We start from the raw sequence: 16,128 nt of genomic DNA on the forward strand, positions 1-16,128 counted from the left end.
CAGAAAACAGAGCAACAACCTCATCACGTTTCATGCTTTTCAACTTTCAGGGGTCTCTCCACCATACAAATGGTATTTCTCAGTGACAATGTAGGGACAGAGCTTCTGAGACAGTTTGGACCGAGACAATTATTTTGTTTCCCTTTCCTAGCCAGGACTGTGTACAAACACCGGACCTATTTCCAGGGCACATACCAACCTGAGAGCTAGCAAATGTGAGGAAATATTCACTGAATTAAAAAATGTATTGGAGTAAAATAGCAAACACTGCTCTTAACTGTGATGTGCAGGAGAGCAGAAACATACCCAATAGCATATAATGCTCATTAACCATTAGAAACCATACGAGCCACTTCACTGCACGAATACAACTTGTGGGCAATGATGAAAACAAATGTTTCAGTGGCTCATTAGAATCATACACATTGAAAATTTTTTAAGGGCTCACTTGCGCTTGTTTCATACATTGACATACTTGCTTTTGAAAAAATTCTCCACATTGAATTCATAAATAAGAAGGTCACAAAAAACTCCCATAAGGGTAAAGCTGTAACATGCAATTGGAATAGGGCTTTTGATTTTTTGTATTGGTCCCACCATGGTTTATTTGCTGTTGGTGCTGAATCAAAATTGATGCATTATGACATTTGCAGTACAGAGTGCACCACACAGTCGGGATGTTCAAATGCCAACTGAGCCACGTGCTGCCAAGCTCACACTGCAAAAAATTCTCCATGCAGGGAGCCCCAGAAAAGCATACTTGTCCTTGCTCTCTAAGGTGGTAGAATCTCCTTCTCCTTTATCAATGAATACATTGCTAGCAGAATTGGGTCTGTTAGCTAGCCATTCTAGGCATTTAGTGTTCTCCTCCAAGCAAGTTCAGCTGTGGTGCTGTGCTAGAAGTGGTTTGAAAACAAGAGGTGTCTGGCTTTAAATATTTTAGAGGAATCAGTGGAATGGTGCAATTGCAGGGAATTGGAAATGACCAAATATTGGGAGAATATTGGGTAAAAATAAATATAAATTAAAAACAAAAATCTGATTAATTAGTCTGATCTAATGGAAGCAGAAGAGCTGAAATGACAGGCATCTGTGATTTTCATACATAAAAATGTTAAGAATGTGCTTTAAGCGGGTGGTGCCATCAGCCAAGATTCTACTTCAGCATCCAGCTGAATAGAAAAATCATCAAAATGCATTAGAGTGCAGAGTGCATTAAAAAGAGAATAAAATAGAAGAAAGAGAACGGATGAGGGAAGAGCATGAAAAACTGTTTCTGTGTATGAAGTGTCTCTGATTATGCATAATGTGAGGTACTGGTGGGTGGCATATGGAACAGAATTGGGCCAGACTTGGATAATCAGTTTCCAGCTGATAGCAGCACATCCTGAACAAGTCTGACTTCAAACAAGTGGAAATATATTGAATGTTGGCAAATCGTATGATCTCTCATAAGGAGATATGTTAAATATTACAAGAAATATTTTCATTTAGTGATTTGTTTTAATATGAACCCTTATAAAGTAAACAATATCTATCCAGCTGACAGGTAATCTTGCTTATACTGAGCAAATAATTATTTATTTATTTCGTATTGATGATTGTTCCATGTATTATTAAAAGGCTCTACAGATGCAGGCTTAAACATGGATGGGAGCTTGTAGATGGAGAAGTGTGAAGTTTACTTGGGGCTCAGAAATGCAGACTGCAAGCATAGAGAGAGGGATATTTTTACAGGCCCCTTTAGTACCAATTGCCACTGCAAATTTCAGAACAAGCCCAGTTACTGAGGTTGATACATGGCCCACACGCAAAAATGCACACAGACACAAAGTTAATTTACATTTATTCTTGACAGTGTATCAGATGAGTATCAGAGATACACTTTTCCTTCCACTGACAAAGGTTTAAACTACAGCACTACTAAAATGTCAGTTTGCCCAAACTGGAGAGTGCTGATGACAGTTTTATGATATCAGTACTGATAATTACAGACTTTCGGTGGCAGCATCAGGAGGATTAAACCCTATTATCTCTTGACAAAAGACTAAAACGTTAAACAGCTGTGCAACTAGGGAGTATAAGGCACCCTCTCTTAACTTAGCTCTATAACTACAATATAGACTGGCCTGATATATTCATTCATTCATTTATTCATTTATTGTCTGTAACCTCTTATCTACTTCATGGTTACAGTGGGTCCAGAGCGTACGAAGATTCATTGAGCACAAGGCAGGATTACACCCAGAACAGGCCGGCAGTCCATCCTCACACAAGCCCAGGGGCCTCATTTATGAAATTCTGGAGTGAAAGTGTGCATGCGCACAAACATCAGATTTATAGAACTGTGCGTACACACACCCGAACACTGTTTTCTCTTTATAAATCATAATATTCTTCAACACATTCTACAACACAAGGACTGGCGCCCACTACAGTGTGTGTTCCTGCATTGCGCTCAGTCATTCTATGTAGGCTCCGGACCCACCGCAACCCTGGATAAGCGGTTACAGACAATGACTACATGAGTGAATAAATATTTAAATATGGGCTTTCCCGTTCATTTTTGCATGTGATTTTGTCTAAGTGGTTACACCTGTTTAGGCTTGTAATTATACCCAACTACTACCAGATTTACTACCAGTATATTTACTGTCTATTTTCTTTCTTCCATTGCTCCAGTGTCCAGGTTTGATGCTCGCATGTTGTGTGTAGATGGTTTTGGCAGCAGCTGTTCTATCAGTTCGGATCAGATGGAATGCCTCCATCACCCTGGCACACTGATGATCTTTGAGGACCTACTTTTCTTTGGCTAGTATTTTTTGACGTTTTTCTCATTCAGAATTTTTTCACAACTACTGATCAATAGCATCGCACAAGCCTTACCATTGTGAAGATGGTCCACCCTAGGTGCTGGGATAACCAGATTATAACACTGTGGCCCTTATCAACACTACTCATTTTTCCCCACATCCAACATTCTGACTACAAGAAACGACTGATTACTTGGCATCTAATTTCCCTAACTGGGATAAGTGCAGTTTTAAGACATAATAAAAGCCAGACCTTAGTTTTAACCCACAAATACACCTGAATATGCACTGTTTAACTGGCAAAAAAACTATACCAAACTGACTGCTGTGCATATACCCTATTGCAGAACTCCCTCAAGTACCCTTCCTCAGTGCTCTCTAGTTTATTATTTGCTCACTATTTCCCTAAGCTACTTACTTCTACAAATAAATAGGAGGTATAGGTGGTAGGATGCATATACACTCTGTAATTTAATTTAGTCTAATTGATAATGAAGATATAATAAAGGCAGTGTCAGCGTGACTCAAGAATGTTCATAAATGGCATGCGAACACCAGGTTGCAAAGCAGGTGTAAAGGGTTAAAACAACATAAGCTCTAGGTAAATTAAAACATGTACTTTCAGGATATACTAGACCCTATAATTCCACTTTACAGTAATTTGAAACATGTTGCTCTTGACATTTTCTGGTGTATAGACCAATAGATGTATAGTTCCAATAAAATCCAAATTTTGGTGAAATAATTTAAAGTGGAAACATGAAAAACAATGTAAAATGTGTAATGACAGGAAAAATGTAGTTTTCATCTTCTCTTATTATTGTCATTTTGAGTTTACACGGTTTTCTGGTGTCTATGATGTGAAAATATCAGTCTTGACAAGTGCAAAACAAGACATAGGTGGAGGTGATAAGTGGGAGATACCAGACAGGAGTTGGAGTAAAAAATAAATAAATAAATAAATAAAAATGAAGTGCCAAAGGGATGTGACAGTCCTCTTCCCATTTACTCCTTATTCCCCTGCCCCCTTGACTGTTTGCTCGTTTCTTAGTTTGTGCTCCTCTGGCTTATGTTGACTGCCCTCTGTTCCACAGTGAGTTAAGATTTAACTCTCTTCCTGAGAAAAACAATGCTCCAAGTGCAGCGCTGGGCCATTTGAGGCAGTGCGACAGCAATCAAGAGTTTTGTAATAGGCTCTAGAAAGAGAGACAGAGTAACTTGTGGTGCTATTGAATTAAGGCTTCTGTCTGCTGGAGCTTAAAGGCTCATGCGTCACCATGTGTGAAGACTGAGCAATTTCCCTTAAGTTTAAATCAGCTCCCTGCTGAAAGTGACACAAAGAAAGACAGAAAGAGAACGGCAGAGTCCTAAGGGACAGGGAAAAGAAGTAGGCAGATGTGAAGTGTGAAATGAAAGTCTAGGCCTCTGCTGACATGCTGCGCCTCTTTGTGGCTTCCCCATGTTTATACTCCTCACAGCAGCCAATCGACAGCCACAAAGGGCAATCCAGACAGGGGACTCCCTGACATGGATCAGTTTTCTACCCACAGATTAACTGCAGCCTTTAGCTAAATTACATCCTTAATACAGAATTCCCTTTGGAAAGTCTTTGATTCAGAGACAAGATTAGACCTATGCTGAGGACAGACTGAAAGATTTTATCAGAAAGGCCTTTGCAAAATGATTTATTGCAATATATTAAATATACCCAAATTTAACTGTCAGAACAAATCCATTTTTGAAAATGCCACCTGTGCTTTGCATTACACTAAAAATTATGTTCTACAAAGGTTCTTTAGTAAAGAAAATGGTTCTATATAGAACCCTGAATAAGTTTGCATGTTTAAAGGGTCATTGCGACATTCAAAACTTCTAATCAACATAATTTTATCTAAATAAATTATATCAAATATTTTAACTTTTTTTTTCTTTTATGTCCCCACTGTGTATTCATGTACTGTCACTTTAAAACCACATTACCAAGCTGTAGTCACGTGATTCTGCCCCTATCTGCCACATGGAAGCAACCTAAACATACAAAAATACAAAAAACTAAATAATCGGTCATTAATCTTAATCATGGGAAAATGTACAATTAATCATGATATTGATTTGTGCTAATATACCGCCCAGCACTAGGTCATTGCATCGTGGAAAGGGTCCTTCAGATTGATGGAGAATGTGCTATAGATGATTCTATATAGTACCATTTAAAAAAAAAAAAAAAAAGTTCTATATGGCACCAACATTGGTTCTACTATTGTACCAAGCTTAACATCATAACAATGATGGCCTCTAACTACATAAAAATAAATGTATACTGAAAGTGCTACAAAACTAAACAGATGAAGTTACAAATGTGTTTCTCTGGTAATTCAGACACTAAATAAAAACTCGGACAAGTTCAACAAGCCACAGTCTGTTTTCTACAGTTGTTATACTGCAGAGCTCTTTAATGAACACAAAATGTTGGGGGGTGGAGTTTGCTTTGCTGTGAGAACAGTAGTACTCCAGAAACATCTATGTTGCCTTTCCCGTGCTCAATGCAAATCATGGGTTAAAACCTCTTGTGAAGTAGTGGAAATTTGTTCTCCAGAGTGATGGAGTTGGTATGGCTTTAAGATCTTAAACCTACCTTCCAACATTTGTACTTGGACTTACTATTGCTCATTACTCAATACCATCAAATGTTTTCAGCAAATACCCACCATCAAGTGTAAAGCCTTCCCACAAGTATAGAAGTGTTACTACAGAAAATTTCCATCGGTCATAGTTTAAAAAGGTATGGTGTTTAAGCAGGTGCCAACAAACTTCTGTGACTTTAATTGATTTAGGAAAGCTCATCTCATGTGAACTTTCACGGCGACATGAATAAATTCAATCAATCATGTCAGTCTCTGACAATGACACAGCGACAACCAGGACAATGGATCAGCTATGTTCCAACTGCTACTGGAACATTTTGACCCATGCCAAAAGACTTTTGTTTGCCTTCAGTGTTGTCACGTTTGAGGAAATGTAGCTACAATTATCAGAGCAATCTGTAAAATGTCTTGCAAAACTCTGTTCTCCTTTTGGTTTTCCAAATTGGATTGTAGCCAACAAAATGCTACTTATCCTGTGAGGAGCAAAGCGTTTTGTTTAAATTCTGCGGGGTTTCTTTTTTTCGTTCCTATTGCTTCAACATGCATAGAAAATATTACAGTTAAAAAAATAAATAAATAAATAAATATTTTTTTATCGTAGTTCTGCTTTGGGTTGCTCTTTTCAGTCCTGTTTTCTTTGTGTGTTTTGCTTTAATAGAGCTCTTTTCCAGGAAAATCCAAACATTCACTGGTAATTCTGCGAAGATGCTTCGTGCCAGTAAAAGCTGTGTAAATCCCTTCACAAATAAAACACAATTTATCTACGCTCCACAAAAGCATACTTTCATACTAAGATCTGACCAGCTTTATAGAACTCTGGCTAAATTGCTGTGTAACCAGATGTGCCTAACATTCCTTAAGCAATGTAGACTGCTAGTTGCTGCCCATGGTGCTAAAGCCTTTTCCTGCCAGCACCTGTATCCTTTACCACAACCATTTATCACATTGTTGGACAATAGGGCAATTCTCTCAATAAATTCTACCTCTGCTAACATGGCGTGCACACAATTTATTAAATCCAACAACATTTTAGAACTAAACAATTAATATTGTAGGCTTGTATTATTCAGCTGGGAATATATATTCATTACATCATTTACAGTACCATTATTAAGCAAGATGTATGCTAATTTTACAGTTAAATCTGCAAATATAACAAGACAGCCATTCTCTGTATATTATCCCCAAAGTCAAAGTACATGACGTCATTTTTCTCTGCTAACCCACTCTCTCTGTTCCTAGCTTCACATATAACCAGACACCACAAATAGAGAGAGAGAGATGTCTGACTATGAAGCATGACTAGAATCCAGTGGGCCCTACGTATCCTACTTTGGGAACAAAATCTTGCATTTCCAAGTCTGAAGATACCAAATGCCCTTTAGACTTGTCAAAATGTCATGATGAACAGGCCAATAGAAAGGCTCCAAAATGACATGAAATAAAATCTTTTTCCATTGCTGTTTCTGAACATACAATGTTTATTTTTAATCAGACAGCAACTAGATATATCCTTAGTTGTAGGCTAAATGAAACCCAGTCACAACCTCCTGTGTAAAAGGTATGACAAGGTTTAAAGGTATAACCCTACTGCTGATAACTAACTAACTGCAGTGCTTATCCCTGTTTACTTTCATGGGTAATGACAATGGTATAACCAACACAATAGAAAATACCACGTAAATGTGTGTAAAAAGCATGTGTAACAAGTGTTTGAGACAAACGTTTCCAACAAAGAAAGTGACTGGGTCCCTTCCACGATATGCAATTATGATACTCCCACCTGCACAGCTGCCACTATTCAGAACCTAGTGCTTATGCAGACAAAAGATGCTGGATAAAACTGGATAAATCAACTTCTCTTGAGTTACTAACAGCACATTTCTATGAATATGTATTCTGTTCTTGTAGTGTGTGTGCCTCACAAATAGATTTAGGTGGCTTTAAGGTTTAGAGTAACAACCTAAGCTTTGAAACATAGAATAAATAAACACCACTGACAAACCGCAGTAGAGCTAGAGTTAGAAACTCTTGTTAAACCCATTATGCATGAGAAAAAAAAAGGCCAGCAAATGGTAGACCCAATTCTGCTTCTCTAATCATTAAGGATGAACTTAGAATTGCATGTGAAGGCAACCTGAACTTGCAAAATGAATTGTTAATGCATGAAATGTACAATGTGCTCCAGTTTTATGAATTCATTAGTGGTGCTTTTTTATGGGAACAGTCCTTCGGCTTTTCAGTACAGACACTCCAGGCTTGTTTACATGGCCCTGCTCCATTTACAATCATCAGAATCTCAATGGTCTTAAAAAAACCATAAACCAAAATATGGATTAATATATTATGCCACTGCATGTGAAGGATGAAGGCCACATTTTCAGTCTTGTATCAATCAGAGCTTTCGAGGAGCCCTCATCAATGAAACATGGCTCCATTTTGCTCATTCATATGCAACTGTCCTCTGACTAGAATGATCATAACAGTGGAGGACTGGGACAGAACCGCTGAAATTCACAGGCTCACTTAACTGCTCAATGTAATGATAAAGATGATGATTTTATATAAATTGTAGCATTCGACACTGGCTGAGAGTGTCTGTGGATTTGTGTCCTGAGCACACACAAATTTTACAATGCACACAGAGTGTGATCTAAAGATTACTGCAGTAATATGTGTAATATATTCTAAATATGTCCATAATCCAGAATAATCAGTTCATAGTGATCTATTGTCAAATGAAAGAGAGGGTCTCTGAGCTAGATAGGAATTACAGTCAATAAAATGTAGGGATTGGGGGCATAAAGAAAAACATGAACAAATGATACCGGATAATATTGTATTTTTCTGTCCCTGTAGTGGAAGAAAAAAAAAAAAAAGATTTGACAGATGTAGGAAAAGCCATTAAATTTTGATCAAACATTACTAGACAATATTGATTCTGAATTACACAATGTCCTAATGTTCATAGACACACAATATAACTATTTTAAAACACATCTACTGAGGATAGAGTTACTTAGATGTGCACACATAGCTTGTATAATCTCTATAGGCAAGCATGAAATGAAATGGGCTGCTCTGAAGAAGCAGCACATTATTTTTTCTTCATCATGCTTAATACAAAATGTCAGCTAGAGGGGTGTAGGATGCACTAAGACATAGAGCAGAGCCAAACACCCTTGAGCAACAGAGCTCCTTCCTTGGGATGAGTTGTAGTGGTGATTATTCAACATCTGTTCCTGACCTCACTGATGCTTTTGTGGCAAAATGCCACAAAGCTATGGATCCTCACAGCAATCTTCTTACATCGAGTGTAAAGCATTTCCAGAAGAGAACAAGCTGTAACTGTAGCAGAGCATAACTACAGAAGAAATGTTGCTTATACACATTCAATCTTGACTTTTGATTTTATTTTACCATATGGTCATGCAATTAATTAATCTTTAAAAAGACTTAGTTACACTTACAGTTTGGTGTCTTTTTCTTAAAAGATTTGACTGTAGCCTAACAAATAGTTGCAGAGCCAGACACCGTGACTTCAGCAAGGACATCGGGTGACAGGTAATTTAGACTTTGAAATTGAATTGAACAGAGTGGTCTATGGCTGGGTCTTAAGGCTCCCAGCACTTCTGTCAGAAAAAAAAGGCTCGCCTACACAACCACCAAGAGAATCTGTCCCTCAAAAAGTCCTGGGTAACAAGCAGTGTCACCTTATGTAATATATATTCTCTGTTAGCTTTCTAGGATTCTCGGATATAACATGGATATAAAAGACAGTGAACTTGACGGTGTTCTTTAGAACTTTGGGGGATTTATTAAAAAGAACAGCATTCATTTAATCCATTAAATTAACTAGAAAAATGTAATTACGATTCATGTCTTCTTTTTTAACATGAGCTTTGATGCACTGCAGACACATAACCAATTCCCCAACAGTGGCTATGTGAATTGATGATTGATGTTATATTATGCTTTGTAATATTCTGAGCACGCACGCACGCACGCACGCACGCACGCACATACATACATACATACATACATACATACATACATACATACATACATACATACATACATACATACATATATATATATATATATATATATATATATACACATACACATACACATACACATACACATACACATACATATATTTATAAAAAAATAAAGTGCACCAGTCCAGCAGGAACATCCATGGCTAAAGTGCTCTTGAGCAAGGCACCTAATACACAAAATGTTCCCTGGGTGTCAAGGATAGCTGCCTGCAGCTTCGGATGTGTGTGTGCGTAATGCCACTAGTCACAAGCATTAGTCTGTTCAGTGCCAGAGGATTGGGCTAAATGCAGAAGTAAAATTTAATTGTACAGTTTCCTCATCATTTGCTGCTTTCCTGTCTGTTTGCGAGCTGGAAACCAATGTAATGTGTTTACGAAGCCCCAGTGTCTGTAAAAAAAAAATAAAACGGACTCTGTCCAATATGCTAAGCTTTCATTCTCTCTGCTCATGGCACAGAAATGGTTTTGACAACAAAGAGACCTCCAAAGGTTGAAAAGCATGAACCAAAATAAGGATATTTCTCTATTCCTGTTCCTGTTCCATACGTGGGTAATACTGGCTAATTTTTGCTGTTTATAACCAAACGTTCAGGGGACCATTAAATTCTGTGGTAATACACTGAATAAAAATGTTAAACCTCAAGTTAAACTTCAGCCACATACAAACAACAGTCATTTTTATCCTCAAACATACTGTTACGTCTTAAAAGATACCAAGCTTCTGAACGGAAATAAACCAGAAATAGCAGCAGTTCCCCACAATTGTAGACACTGCCATTAATTAATGAACACAGTCGGTTAAATGGTGTGTAAACCTGGAGCATTTTCCCCTTGGTTTGTTTTGCACCAAAATGCATCATAGCAAACTACGTGAGAACATAGTAAATAGTAGAGGAAGATGGTCTGTTTCTTGAAATAAGGATATTTATGCGGAGTTTGTATGCAGCAGCAGCCTCTAATCTTCAAGGAAGGGTTTACACAATATCCTGGAACATTGCTGTAATGATTTGATTGCATTCTGGCCCATGAAGCTTAGCTACTGAAGACGGATGATTAGGTCAAAGAATCACAAACCCCATTCTAAATCTTTTCAGTGAAATTGTAAAATTCACCACTACTCCTTAGTTCCACTGGTTATACCCTTAATAGTTTGGTGCTGTGTATGGTGAGCTTAGGCTCAGGTGGAGCAGCTCCAGAGCATCATACAATTGGTGCAGTGATTGTTCAAGATATTGTTCTAACTGTGTGTGCTGTGTTATGGTTGCTACATATGCTCATTTTTTACAATGCTAATTGTGCATGCTAGGTTAGCCCTGTAACCACAGTTTGAAACACAAGCAAACATCAGGAAACACATGATGGGCAGCAAAAAAAAATCTTTAAAGAAGCAAGCTTGGGACTGGAAGACACATTTTGTTGTACATTGCACAGTGTTTGTACCAAAACAATGTTTTTGCACGTTTGCACAGATACAAGTACTGACCATGTGACCTCCATTATAAATCATCTTGCAAGAAGGTAGCTTGCAATAATATTACAGCTAAAACAACAATATATTTTATCTAAAGGACAAGAACAGAATCTTCCGCCGTATCTAACGCAGTCTCCAATTTCCTCACTGAAAAATCTGATCAGCCCAACCTCTTGAGTTAAGTCTGCTTTGAAACTGCATTACCAGGCAAACTATCATCTATAATGCATTAATCAGGCAGACAGAGATGAAAGGCAGAGCATATCATTACCGTAATGTCACCTCTCAGTCCAATCCCTCTCGTCTCAGGAAAAAAAAAAAAAGAAAGAAAGAAATGGCATGTATCAGACAAATAGCTCAGAGCCAGACACACATATCTGCTTTTCCCTGATTATGAGGACTGGCTGACCTCTAGATTACACAGCCCACACCACCATCAGCCGGTCTGCTGGTAATTACTGGTTTTTCCACTAACAGAACTCAAAGCAGGCACTATTTGTGGCCATAACCTCACACAGAAACATCTGCTGAATAACCCATCAGGCTTAAATGTGATAACAGGTCTAAATGGTCAAAACAAGAAAAAGCAGCTAAAATAAGACATTAATCTCATAATGAACAACTAAATAACTATGTGCAAAAGCATATCTGATTGAATATATGAGAGAATAAAAATCTTCACAGCTCTAATAACAAAAGTAAAGTGTGTATTTCTTATTAATACCCTTGGTTGCAGAAGAAATATTGGAATAATCAGGTGTTATACATTTGTAAATTATAAATTATGTTTGACAAAGGAACACATTTCAATGAAAATGTAAGCTTCTACACATTCCTTTAATTATTTTACAGCTCCTTCTCATTTTTATTGCATTTGTTTTGTTGTATTTTTATTTCCTTTTAAAAGACTAAATCTTGTGGTTCCCATGTAGCTCTGTGGTTACTGTTGTTTATATCATCATGAGAATGACGGTTTGATCCCCAGTTAAGATTGTGAGGCTGAGAGCTTCTGGGTGGGAGGGATGGCCCTCTCCCTTCCCTCATCACATAGCACTCACTATGCCAGCCAACATGGGGGTCTGTCAGCTGATGTAGCAGACCTGGGCAGTGTGCCCTTTTCTTCTGAACATGGGGCAGTCAAAAAGAGGCAGTTGCTGACATGGCTCGGAAAAGCACATGCTTATCCTCACCCAGTGTTGTTGGCATTATGTGTGGCAGCATGAGTTCAGCTAACAGTGGAATTTGAGATGATTAATTCAGCAAATATCTGGGAATTGTCTGCATCCAAAATCAGGTACTATGCTCATTATGTAGTTCGTACTACTTTCATGAAAATGTGGATTATTAGGACACCCTACTTTTACAGCTGAACACCTCAAATTCCATGACAAAAACTTGATGAGCTGAGATAGATCAAACCTCCAGCAAATCTTGCTAATTTTACAACATTTACAAAATGAGTAACCACAGAAGCTGGCTGCAGATTTTTTCAGTTTTGGTTCAGTGTCCATTGTTTACAGATTTTGAATTTTCACTCTGCATTGTATACAACCCAGGTATTTTTCAATTACTAAATGTATTTACTAAGGTAATATTTGGCATACTATTTATCATAGACGTATGTAATTTCAGTGCTATGACTGTCTCAATCCATTTTTGCGAAAAAGTTAGTTTGCCATATGCAGTTATTTCAACAGCTAATACTAATCGCAGCAACAACAGTTGGGTTTCAATTATCACATTTAATTTGTGAGTAGTTTCATAGCGGCTTATATATCCATGAGCTCCTGGGGTCATTTCTTTATTTAACATGAGCTCCCTTTGTTGTATTTTCGTACGGTTTTGCCAGGTCATTGTTAATCTCCCTACTCCCCTGAGACAATTACAAGCCAAGTTATTTACTGTTCTTTAGCAAACTTAGAGCTTGTCTAGTAATATTAGTTGCATTCAATAAATCCAGTTCCCAGATTCAATTGAGCTCAGAAGTGCCCACATGCCTGATGCACCAGCAGTAAGGTACAGAGCTTTTCTGGAATAATAATTATCATGCAGGCTAGATAATTACTGGATAATCACTGGCACAAACAAGACAATTTCTGGTTGCGATCCTACAGTGAAGAACCTTTTACGCTTAGGTTCAAACCTCTGAATTTAAAGCAATGAAGCAACTATACGCATTCATATCTGTAATATAATATTCTGGTAATCAATGCTGTATGTGAATGGCTATTATTATTATTATTATTATTATTAATGCATACAAATAAACAGTTTAAAACCCCTATCTGAGGATTTTGCATGGTGAATATAGGTCCATGTGTAACTGCTTCTGAACTTCCCATTCAGCACCATGTTTCTGTGATCTTTATCAAGCTGAAGCCCTGCCATTATGAGTTGACTGACAGGTGGGTGAACACCATGAAAATGAAAATGTCATCCACTGCATTGAATTTTGAAGAAAATGAAAAACCAAAAAGAGGAGCAACTGTTTAACCCTACGTTTGAATTTAGCCACCTATGTCTAAAGATGAAATGTAGTTTGAATAATCTTTTCTTCTCATTTTCATTTTGAAAGCAAAATTATGCATACAGTGTGAAAATCTTGGATTTTTTAAAATATTTTCTCTATATTTTCATTTTGAGACTGATGTGCCTGAAAGTGTGTGTTAATGAAAATGCAATACTAGAATTTTCTTTTTCATTTTGAGATCAAAAGGGCAAATGGAGAGGGAAATTGCAATTCAAACTGCCAATTTAAGCACTGCATTTTCATTTTTCATTTTAATACCTATATGCTTCCATATTGGTTTGCCCTTGGCTTTGTGTAACTTTCATTGATCTCTCTTGGATAATCCAAATAAACACTGTACATATACCCAGCAGATCACATTTAATTATGGTTATAAAATTCCTTCATGTTGACGCTTAATACTAATGTGCCTATATATAGTTTATGAAAGCCTATATGGTTATATAGGCAGAGAAACATGAATATGTATGCACCCAGTGCATAATGAATAAAGACCAAATAGGGTCACAAAGATTCTTCGAGATCCTCCAAGGACATTCATTTATAAAATGCACTTGAATTAATTTATTGTCTGTAACTGCTTATCCAGTTCAGGGTCGCAGTGAGTCCGGAGCCTTACCAGAATCACTGGGCACATGGCACGAAAACACCCTGGAGGGGGCGCCATTCACTCACACATTCACACCTAGGGACACTTGAGTCGCCAATCCACCTACCAATGTGTGTTTTTGGACTGTGGGAGGAAATCACAGCACCCAGAGGAAACCCATGCAGACCCGGGGAGAGCTCACAGACAGTTACCCGGAGCGGGAGTCGAACCCTACTGCGAGACTACCTGCTGTGCCACCGTGCCACACTGCACATGAATTCCATAATACATTTGTTTTTAAAACAACTTATCATGAATTAGGCTTTTTGAATGCATTAGCTCACTAAATCTGCCTAAGCCTGAAAATATAGAATAAAATCTGATTATGTCCTGCATTTTACGTAGACAGCTGGCACTTTAGAGCTGTCCCACCTGCTTGCATGAGTTTCTCCAGTCACAGGTCTGGATATGTATTGATGTGAGACATAAAAAGAAGTTTAAATTGATCAAAAAAAAAAAAAAGAAAAAGAAGTGTACTGATTTAATATGGCAAAGAACTGAGAAGTACAAAGTAGAAAGAACAAAGTAAACAAAGTAAAAGTGCAGAGGCTCGTTCTCAACAGCGGCTGCTACTAGTTGTTCTCAACAGAGCTATTTAAACAGGGTAAGAAACATGCTGCATTGTTTGTCCCTTGTTGTATTTTGACCAAAGCATGTCACAGATGTTTTATTACGACCCCAGGGAACTGTGTAAAGGAGGCATGACAATTATGAATTGCCTGCTAAATACATAAGATGCAGAATTTAAAAAAGAAAAAAAAATCAGAAAGACCCGTTTTCTTTTTGTTTGTTTGAAACTTTTCACTTAAGCCACTTTTAACACAATATGAAAGGTTGTTTTTGAAGAAGAGGGGGGAGAAAGAAAAAAAAAACCCACACCTAAATAATTAATACAGATGAACGGAGTTGGGTTTTTCAGGATTAAATCAATAATCAGAGGGGGACGTTACGTATATGTATGGAAATTTAGAAATCATAATTTACCGCAAATTTGTTTTATATAATAAAGAAAACAACCACATAAATATGCACATAAATTAGTCTGAAAAGAGACCATAATAGTTATAATGTATTAGGAAAGCCCAATGCATTCAGTGAATACAACAAACTTGACTCGCAAGTTGTTGAAGAATTGAAAATATGTTATTTCATTTTTGGATTTATCATTTAGAACACCTTGTACACACACGCAGACTGCAGAATACACATTAATGCCCAAATCACCTTGGCACTGCCACTATTAAAAGTAAATACATCAAGCTAGAAGAGTTTTGATGTGCATTCATTGTATACTCTAAAATAGGAGCTGAGATTTAGCAATCACTAAGTAATTACAAACATTTTACACACATAATTCGGTTATAAAATTTTCCACATGCAAACGTACTCCTACTATAAATATTATCACATTATTTATTTGTCAAGTATTTAACATAAGACGCAATACACTGTAAAATAAGATGTATGATATCTGACAGCTGCAATTGGCCAAATTACAGCACACCTCGAAAATATCTCTAAATGTTCTGATTCAGAACGATTCTCATGTCAGAGATCTCAGAGTGAACGATGTGTGAATCAGAACTTAAATGCAACAGTGCTTTGGTCTGGGCCAAGAGAATCATACTACAGTGATAAACTCAACCTAAGTCATTTTTGTTCATTTGTTATTACTGTCCTACCTCCTCTTTGGTGAGTGGTCTGAACCGGGCCTGGTATCTGCTGAGCTCCACGTTGAGACGATGTACTGTCAATTTTAACCCATCGTTTTCATCCACCAGCTCCTGAGCCTGCTGCCTCAAACTCAGCAACTCAGAGCTCTCGCCTACACAAACACATAGCAGACACTTATAGATTTCCTTTCATAAAAAGAATGAAAAGCATCTAGTGCAAGTTGTCACACTTTCTCTCACACACACACACGCTTCAAAGTCATTACACAAAACGGACAGTAAAAAC

At 37.5% G+C, this 16,128-nt stretch overlaps 1 protein-coding gene across 1 annotated transcript in view; it reads right to left on the bottom strand.

Moving 5' to 3' along the window:
* Nucleotides 1-16,128, bottom strand: part of LOC136678445 (centrosomal protein of 89 kDa-like) — a 133,910-nt gene that overhangs the window by 97,775 nt on the left and 20,007 nt on the right. Inside the window, exon 10 of the mRNA XM_066656496.1 lies at nucleotides 15,852-15,994. Coding sequence (XP_066512593.1) covers nucleotides 15,852-15,994 — 143 coding nt within the window. The remainder of the gene's footprint in view (nucleotides 1-15,851; nucleotides 15,995-16,128) is intronic.

Source organism: Hoplias malabaricus, chromosome Y (genome assembly GCF_029633855.1).
Source record: "Hoplias malabaricus isolate fHopMal1 chromosome Y, fHopMal1.hap1, whole genome shotgun sequence".
In the NCBI taxonomy this organism is placed as follows: domain Eukaryota; kingdom Metazoa; phylum Chordata; class Actinopteri; order Characiformes; family Erythrinidae; genus Hoplias; species Hoplias malabaricus.